Source organism: Spea bombifrons, chromosome 13 (assembly GCF_027358695.1).
Source record: "Spea bombifrons isolate aSpeBom1 chromosome 13, aSpeBom1.2.pri, whole genome shotgun sequence".
In the NCBI taxonomy this organism is placed as follows: Eukaryota; Metazoa; Chordata; class Amphibia; order Anura; family Pelobatidae; genus Spea; species Spea bombifrons.
The window spans coordinates 28,485,597-28,495,596 of NC_071099.1; the positions used below are offsets into that span (position 1 = coordinate 28,485,597).

General features: G+C 42.2%; 1 protein-coding gene across 1 annotated transcript in view; it reads right to left on the reverse strand.

Moving 5' to 3' along the window:
* Positions 1–3,910: 3,910 nt before the first annotated feature.
* The window catches only part of RALY (RALY heterogeneous nuclear ribonucleoprotein), a 61,437-nt gene continuing 55,347 nt past the window's right edge, over positions 3,911–10,000 (reverse strand). The window contains exons 5-8 of the mRNA XM_053452837.1: positions 8,226–8,273; positions 6,376–6,536; positions 4,512–4,625; positions 3,911–4,253 (exon numbers count right to left, since the gene is read on the reverse strand). Of these exons, the coding sequence (XP_053308812.1) occupies positions 4,099–4,253; positions 4,512–4,625; positions 6,376–6,536; positions 8,226–8,273 (478 nt within the window). The 3' untranslated portion in view covers positions 3,911–4,098. The remainder of the gene's footprint in view (positions 4,254–4,511; positions 4,626–6,375; positions 6,537–8,225; positions 8,274–10,000) is intronic.

Consider the following 10,000-nt stretch of genomic DNA (forward strand, 5'->3'; position numbering starts at 1 on the left):
ACAGACCCAAACAGTAGCCGTACGCCGTAGTGAAATAAAGTATTTAAAAAGTTAGAAAACTTTCCTTCCCACCCCACCCTCCCCTTAATTACATCCTTCGTATTTACAAACCGCAGCTCGTTGCTGCTCTGTGTTATGCGAATGATTTACTTTATACGAGTGAGTAGGGGAATGAAACGGATCGTGGATAAACCGCCTTGTCGTAGACAGCCCCTCTCTTGTTGGGTGACATTTCTGCCGGTTTATGTATGCACTCAGAACAAAAATGTACTTTATGGTATATATAAGCATGGCTATAATATAAAATCCATCTCTAACCTCCATCTTCTATCGTTGTACCGGGGTTTTGCTTTTAGAGGGGTAGTCTGAACACAGAGGAGTCACTGAATAATAAGGGTGGGCTACGTGGCTAAATATACCACCCTAAGTATAATACTCCATGTCTGGCAGGGGAGAGGAAGGTCTGTGTTGACAGTGCAGCAGGCAGCCATTTTTAAATGACCTGTAATGTTAATGTGCACGGGAAGGGTCTTATTTCTAATATTTACACTGCACAGCTGCACTCTGCTGGATATCAAGGGACGTTGGTGTTAAAGCGGCAAACTTCTTTAACTACACGCCGTCCAGAGTCAAGGGTGGAAAGATTCAGTGGAGTGCAAAATAAAAATAAGTCTTCATCCTATTACAGGCTCCTTAGTGTCACAGGTCTTGCGTCGTCCGCCCATGGTTTGGAGGAGCGCATCCGTTTCACGCGGGTCAATGTCTTTCCGTAACAAACCTCTATAGTACTTAATGATGAACAGAGTTCCGTTCTGGTGCGTTTCCACTGAAAATAGAGGGGAGGCAGAATAATCCTTGGATTGAAGATTGAAGTCCGTATAAAGTGTGGACGTGTTCTGTTGTAAACCACAAATCCCTCTAATGAAGCTGTAAAGAGAAATAGACATGCTTGTTTATTATATATCGGACATCTTGCCATTTGGGGAGAGGGGTGGTAGCCAGCATTCAGCTTCATAAGATATATATTTTACCAGACACCGTATTATCCGTAATTCTCTAAGGACATTGACTATTTGGGCAATTAGAGATTATAGGTGATGTTTTACAGCAGGAAAGTAAATAACTTGATTACGGTGAGGGTTTAAAAATACTGGCTGACCCCCGAGTACGTTGCTCACACCTCTGGCACTAGCAGGGCTAAAAGATGTTCCCCTTACCTGCATGAGATACCTAGAGATCTGGAACCCACCTTGTTAATGGATAGATGTGTCTGGACGGCGGTTATTATCTTATCTCTATTCACCATGTGACCCCCTAAACACTTAAACCTAAGGATTGCGGCTCATCAGATGGGTTACTCAGAACTCCATTAGAATATTAAGCCTGGCTAAACAACGATGGACTGGTAAGAAAAGATTAGCAATCAGCCAGATATAGGGTATGTAAATACGTCAAGGATGGCTGCTTTATATAAGTATCTGTCGGAGAAGCTTTGGTTCCCTGGGCATCTTATATCTGGAGGCAGAACACACTAATTGGGACTAATAAACTTGCTATAAACCATAGTCCTTTGACACCGGGAGCTGGGTTTTCCGGTGATTTGGATCAGTCTCTGATTAACTGGTCACGGCTCTGTCACCCTAAATAGTCATCGTTATTATACAGCATGAAGACGTCACACGCTGGATCCTTCCAAGGAGTTGACAAGTCAAGTGGGAAACTGAATTTCTCAACTGACTGGCCCGGGGGAATATCTCCTCCATTGTGAATCAGCCTCAGGCGAAATGTTCTGTATCCCATCGTGGCCACAACCATAGTAATGCCTGCAGATTTCTGTCTAGGTGTCAATCTCTTGTTCACCTGGGGTCAAGGAAAATACAGACTCTATTTCATGCTTGAGGGGAAGGAAATTAAAATATGGCTGTGTGTCTGCAGACAAACCGTAGAAACTAAACCTGGAATCGCGAAGTTTGTTACATTATTTATAGAGTGTCAGTAGGGAACGCTAGAAATGACTACAATCAATGTGACAATAAGAGTAACGTATGCTAATCTACACTGGCACAGTACGAGACGGCCCTGCTCTGTGTAAAATCTATACAGATCTATGAATCTATTTTAGTAAAATACTCTGCATAAAAAAATGCTTTGGGGAATCTGAAGCTCCTATATCTACCGCTAATGATGTCATCAGACTTTTGGTTAGAATTCTGATAGCATCGCTCTGGCAGGTTCCCTCCTTCTATGAAGTCATGGCCAGGGCATGAGATTATTTCCATAGGTATATCAGGGTAATTTGTTGGAAATTCTCCGTCAGCAGGAGCAGAGATAGCTAGCGGGTATTATAAGAACCTCTTGCCGAATTCTGTCTTAAAGCTCACTGCCATCTCCGCATACGTGACACATATGCCTCCGGCAAAGTGACATGATGACTCTGGGAGCGGATAAATACAGTCCGTGTAACGGTATAACCAAGTTTCCATACATAGCTCTAGCTTCGTGCATTAGGCCATGGGAAGATATTAATAATCATCATAAATTATTATTAATGAATACTGTGTCAGCGCTGGCTTCCTAGACAACTTGAGGATCTACGCCTATTAATTGGAAAGGAGGCGACCGCAGTGTTATAGTATATCTATAGTAATAAACCGCTGTCTTCCTGATGCATCACGACAATACAACAAAGGCAGACGTGTGCATGAAGACAACGTTTAGCAAACAGCAGACCCCAAAGCAACAATCTCCACAAGCCTTGTCACAGACACTGGTGTCCAGGTGTCACCACTTTGCCTACCCCTGAGCTTCCAAAGCTGGCATACATCATTTACAAACCAGAGTTCTTTGACCTATCACCAGTTGTGTTGGACGTATTCAGGCTCGGAATGGCCATCTGGCACATCGGACTAATGCCCACTGAGCCACAGCACCAAGAACCCGATCTGAACGGCCAGCGGAAGGAAAAGCCTACGCTACAAATGCTGATACAATACACACTGATACTCATGCTATCAGGCTGCCGGAGGGCCAGGGCCAGTACTCCATCGCCATTCCAGCCCTGGGTGCATCCTACAACATTGCGTCTATTTAGTGGGGTCTATTCATCAAACTCAAGTTTCAAATTGAGCTGAAAAACACAACTTGATGAAACAACACAATTCCAACGTCAATCTACCAACATTCAAGTCAAAGCCGGAACAAGGAGCATATTATACCTGAAGAAGAGGTCTGGGTAGTCTCGAAAGCTTGCAATACGCCAGCAAGCCAATAAAGGTATCATCTTTAGCAAATTAGCTTTTTGTCTTTCTATGGCTAACTCTATATATAGAGTCTATATATCGACACGATATATCGACACGATTTCATTACAGATACTCCTTGGCTTCTTTTCATTCGGTATCAGGATCCCACTGACTGTCTGGAGATCTCATTTACCTGTCTGGCCATCTTATAAGTAAGAGAAATGGGAACACGGCAAGCGGGGTTTAATGAAACATTTACAAAAAGGCTAGACGATGATTCACAAACACGAACGTGACATCATGCCCAAAGCGGGCTTTTCACGGGGAAAATGAGCAGAATTGCTATAATACAGATAACCTGCACAGACGCACGATGCCTCCTGAACAAATGTAACACCGAGTGAGCTCCTGAGCAGAATGGATATATATATGAATGCATTTATTTTAAAATGATGATTATTCATTATTTTTATTCATGGCTCGACATTAACAAAAATGTTTGATTTATTAATTTTTTTTGGCCCCAGAGATGTGGCTTACTTTCTGGCCTCGGCTACAGCCTGGACACATCAATGTTATTAAAAGGGGGGTATCTAATGTAATTAAAAACCAGATGTACAAACCAGGGACACGAAACATAAAGGTCTTGGAATAACATCATTACTCTTTTCTCCTTTCTGCTGTAAATCATCTTATAAATTTGATCCTTTGTTTCATTGAATTTCCAGATTTATATACTTCACTTCTGTTATTATTTGAGGCTTTCTCCTTGGTCGCTATCACTTTTTTTATGTTTCCCCCATTCCCAATCTGACGCTCATTCCTCAAACCCCCCCCCCCCGGTTGATCCCTTGCTTCATACCAGGTCATCCGTGCAGATGTCTTGTGTCAGGTCCTCTCCTTCTTCCCCGTTGAGTGGCTCATCTGTGTTTGTGTCACCTGCCTCCGACGTGCTGTCATCTTGTGAAAACTCACTCCGGTTGCAGTCTGATTTTTTCCTGGCCGTTAGAGCTGACAGGGAATCGGACAGAAGTCAGAGGTCAGATAGGACATGGCAGGATCTAGGTCTGTTTTCATCCGATCAATTATAACCTTAAATTTAATGAAAACCAAATACGATCGAACATTCCTTATTATCAAAGTAGCTAATTATTTTCATTCTTACTCCTCCCGCTACCCCTTAATTCCAACACATTTACCACTATTCCTATTCATTCCTATACTCATTCTATTCCTGGCTAAATCCTCTCCGACCTGCCAGTCACTAACCTGCGCATGGCTTTTGTTCATCCGTTATCTGCTCCAACCTGCCGAGCAGAGCGTCGATATTTGACTTGATCTGCGTGAGCTCGGATTTAATTGTCTGGATCTCATTGCTTCTCACTAGCAACAGAAAAAAAGTAGGACTTGCTTAAACGTATACCATAGCCAAAAAAATAAAACCAACAAGCTTAAATGGATTGAAAGTATGTAATGAAGAAACCAAGTAATAGTGATATTCATTAAGGGTATTATAGGGTCCAGAAAAGAAATGTAAGGCAGCCAATGAAAAAAGGGCAGATTTAAAATATAAAATAATATACCAATATACCAACAATGCTGCAAATAGTACAAAAATAGGGCACAATCACCCATTATCACCGATTTATTTTCTATGCTAGGACCCAGCCATAATAGGCTTAAACATACTCAAGGGCCAAAAATAGTGGGACATACATGGGGTATCAAAGGTCCAAAAAGAAATAAGCCTAATGATATATCAGTACCAAAAATACAGAGACGTGTTGAAAGAAGAGCCACACGATATAGCACTGTTAAGTAATATGTATAAAAGAAACGCAAGATGTGATAGATTCAACATCTCCCTGAGAAATGAGAATTACAGAGAAGAATGTTTTTTTAGTCTTTTAAGGGGTTCTAACGATGTTCCATGAATGGTCAGATAGACATGAAGGGACTGACCACAGGCGCTACCAGCCCTTGGCGTTTGGTGGAGCGAGGCTGCCTCCCCTTCATGTTAGAAGAAAGGATGTAGAATATAATCCAGCGACTGCAGGAACTGGGACCAGAGATGAAAATGGAAGGAATCGCAACAGTGGGACTGAAATTGGAAGAATATCCAAGAAAGCAGCAGGGGGACTGAGAGATCACTTTAGGTGTCTTTCATTCTACCTTCCTCGTTCTTTTACGTTCATCAAAATGCCATTTCCACCCCCAATTCCCTATTCTCTCTGCTGGTTGTTTATGTACTTCAACAGAAAATCTTTATATCAATATTTCCCCGGCAGTGTTACATTGTGTTTTCACGCAGTTATGGAAACAAAAGAAAAGGAAATCAACTCATAATATTTAAAGCTATAACGTGCTAGAATAAAGCTGGCATTAATGATTTATTAGATAGGAGACGTGGACGGGGTGAGGTGGAAGAGCTGCAACTGTGTGATAACATTTATCGTCTCTTGGGACACATACGACATATGATAAATGTAGTGTGATTGGGATTTGATTCATGTGTTTTACTCATATGTCATAGAAAATTCTCGGGAGAAGCCTTTCCAGTGGAAAATGAGTAGACACCATAACCCAAACCGCTAAAGCAGGTGAGACCACACATATAGATAAGTACTGGAGGCTGGATAGAACATAAGGAAGTTTTACTTTATTAGAGGGTGGCAGGTAAGTGGAACAGACCCTCCATCAGAAGTATACCTGGGAATTCTCTGGGTTTCCCCGGAGATTGCCAGGTGAAGCACCACTTCTCTGGTTCTCCGGGTTGTGGGAGCGGGGTCTTGACACGCCCTGCTCCCCGCCCATTTTCCCTTTAAATGGGGGACCTCCCACTGGTGTCAGTGGGGACTCCCACCGACGTCACGGGACCGCCCGCTGACGTCAGTGGGCAGTCCTGGCTGCGTCCTGGCAAGGTAGCCAGAGCCCAGAAGTTCCCAGGTATGATCAGAAGTGGTAGAGGCTGATAAATGGGACAGGCATATGGCTCCTGCATCTAAGACCCACAACCGATTGAGGTCTGAGTCTTTACATCAGGAAGGACTAGATGGGTCCAAAAAGGTCAAGGATGGGTGAATTAATGAAATTAATGATTTATGAAAGTACTGCTGGCTGGGCGATCACTCACGTTTTAGTCTGGCTGCGTTCCCTGTAATTGCCGCCGACCTGGCCAGCAGTTTGACCGGCAGTGCCGATTTTACCCGTCGTACCAGTGGGACCGTCACACGTGGGCGCTTAGCCGGGGCTGCCCGAGGAGCAGGAGACACCCTGCCTCGATACTCAAATAGCCTGAAAAGAGACAGAATTGCCTGAAAAAACAATCCCTTACACAACAATTCATTTTTATATTTTGTTTGTAAAATGCAGATCGTTGCCAAGCTTAATTAATTTTTGTTGAGTTCTTGTACTAAGGTTTCCAATATACCATGATGTCATTTATACTTGTGATGTCATACAACTTTCAGACATAAAAGAATGCAGATGCCGGTAGAGATTGCACGTTCTCCAAGCTTCCTGTTCCTAAGATGTCCCTGGACCTTAAGTCTCACTTTAAGGTTAGCAAATCCATCCCCAAAAACCTAGGTTAAAGTAGGTTAACCTTTTTTTGTCACTGTGATGTCATCCTTAGGAAATCAGGGATCTATTATTAAACTATCGAGTTTCTAGCAAGCTATTCATATAGGTGTGAAATGATTTTCTGTCTTGAGTGCTGTGTTCTGTCATTCACTAATTATATCTTCTCATTAGCATGAATGGGACCTGCTTTGTTTATAAGATGCCAGTAGGGGGAGCTGTGGCTCTATATCATTCCGCATGATGTTTTGCTGCGGGTAAACTGTTTTCAGACTGTTATCAGCAAATGCATACGGCGTTAACATTGCCGCCGTCTTACAGCGGAAAGGGTTAACGTCATCATACCCTCAGTTATTTACGGATGGCCATGAAAGCCAGTGTAGACCAGCTGGCCAGTTCCAACCTTCGTTCACCATTTTAAAGGAAATGACAGTCTGTAGTTTTTAGAAACACTGGAAGACTACAGTTTAGAAAGTTAATGTAATTACAGCATACACAATGCAGCAGTTAAAAGATCAAATTCCTCATGCGATAGGGCTCTACAGCATTTAATAGGGAATCAAACATGGCTACCTCCTGACGCATTGCGGGGTGGCTACTCCAGTAAGGTGCTCCCTAACACTTTTGGGGTAGGTCAGTGGCAGGGTCAGCCGCGTACATGGATACTTTCTGGCTTCGGGGACTCGGAGCCCCGTTTATGGGATGCGTGTGGGAGGTCCCTCAAACACAGGTGTCCCAATCGGGGGGGGGGGTGGAACTGCTATCTAGACACACACAGGAAGTGGGTTACAACTTCCTCCATGCCAGCAGCAACCCCACGCAACCTCCACCGAGCCAATTTACACACATGCCCTAGCCATACTCGGCGAATGTAAAAGCCGGAAAATGTGACTTAAAGGAACATTAAATACTCCAGATAATAGACATTTTTACGCCTGCGTTAAATAATTTTTTCAGATGTCTAATATAGGGAAAATCTGACTATTTTTACTGCTTCGGGCCAGAAATAATACTGGCAATTAACCCTTTAGAAGGTGATAGAAACAGGCAACACTTCTGTGCGGTTCTCAAAGGGTTATTATATTATACATATATTATATATATACATTTTTGCACCTTGTAATTGTTTTTTTGTATGCGTTGTGTTACATAACATACAATATGTGTTTATCCAATCTATGTTAACAATTTTCTATGTGTATCCTTCTTGCGGAGCTTGTTGGAATGAGCGATTGCATTAATCCACATGGCGGCCCTCCCGCTGGGCTGCTTGACAACGCGTAGATGTGATTCTATTTCCGTGAGCCTCTGATTTCTCCCCCCAGCCCCCTGCGGTTACAATGCAATTCACACTGAGATGGAGAATAAAAATAGGTCGGAGTGCATCTGCATGGCTTCACTCACCTCTCGTAGAAGTCATCTCGATAGTAATCAAAGTCAAGATCATAGCCGCTGCAAGATAGAAAGATAAGGGGAAGTTAGATCGTAAGCCCACGGGTCAAAGCTTCCTTCCATATATATGTGTATACAGGTTATCTCAAGCCCTTCCAAAAGAGATCAATCAATAAGTCTATCAGACTCCGCTGACCCAGCAGAGGGTCGTTCCATGTATCTACCACCTTCTTTAAATCTCTTAAATACATTTTCAAATTGTCTTCCACAATATACTGAACGTATACGTCAGTCAACTTAATACCTCCCGATTTTTACCTAACGATGTATTTTATATACACAGTTTAATTTATAAATGCATTCCATGCTGTATATAAACAAGTTATTGTGACTTTTCGGGCTGTAGAACCCCGTGATGCCCTCATACACAGCAAACATTCTGAGCTTATAGAAAAGAGGGGCATCAGGGGAACAAAAAGGGGGGGCAGAGGGATTTGGGTCCGAAATACACTTATAAATAACAACATTAAAAACAAAGCATCTATAAAAAAGATGTCTCTGCATTAGCGGAATGTATAAGTTTTATTAAACCATTGATTGTTTAGAACAAGTGTGGTCAGCAACATGTATAAATTAGATGCTTACACTATATATCTACATGATGGGTAGATTTGAAAAGGACGATTCATTGAGTGTAAATCGTTCCCGCAGTATGATATATAAGCCGTCATGCGGGTGCGGGTATTCACAAAGCTGTGACCTTCGCGAAGCTCTCTTTACTATTTGGTATTCAAGGTTAACAGGCGAGTCTTTTCCTGACCCCCCCCCCGATACTTGGCTTGTAGGAGATGTGTTTGCCAGCCGTTGAGGGGGTCTAATGGTAGTGCTTCCCTTCCACTGATTGGTTTCATTTATCAACCAATCCGTTTCACAAAAATGGCCTTTTGTTCTGCAGCCCTGGAGCTGCAGCTTCTGCTAAAGGTACGTGACTTTTAGATTTGTCTTTTCAACACAGGCCAAAGACTGCATATTAAAATAGTTGAAAGTACAGTTGTTGCTGGTGGGCCGACTGTCCCTTTAATTGTGTTCTCTCTTTATTTCCCATCGTAGAATTGGGCAATAAATTCACTGGCCCCAGGTGCCGCACCGTAATGTGTTTTATAGAGGAAAGTGAGTTGTTCTGTTCACCGTGATAATACTGTTTAACCAATGCTGTCTCGAAGACGCTGTGATTTATATTCAAAGCTGCAGGATTTTATGACTTAATGGGATTAGATTTTTTGTGTACTAGGCCCATGATAAATCCTTAATATGAGAAATCCAATAATTATTTTAATTGCATCTAAAATTACTGAAAACCACTACCGATTCCTTTTTTTTAATACTTTTGGCCTTCCTAATTGGTTTTAAAAGATAATTACTGATCGTTAACCCTTTTCGTCAAGGGATGCCACTAAACCCGTGTCATCAAAGGCTTGCATTCATTCTAAGCGCTGAATTTGATACTTTACATAAATCCCACACATTCCATAACTTCAAAGCTTTACATTTACATTCTCCCATATGCCTTTTTCTATTGGGCTTGTCAAACTCAAGGCAAAAACATGATTTACTTGGTGCCCATCATTAAGTGGACCAATAAACACAGAGATTTCTGCCTCATTAGCCCACTTATTTTATATACTAACCAAAGCATTTTAGCAATTTTGCATTTGGAACGCTAAAAAGCAGGACAAACGGTCTATACAAAACCTACAGGACCTCTTTTACTGCGTCTGATGTTTCCT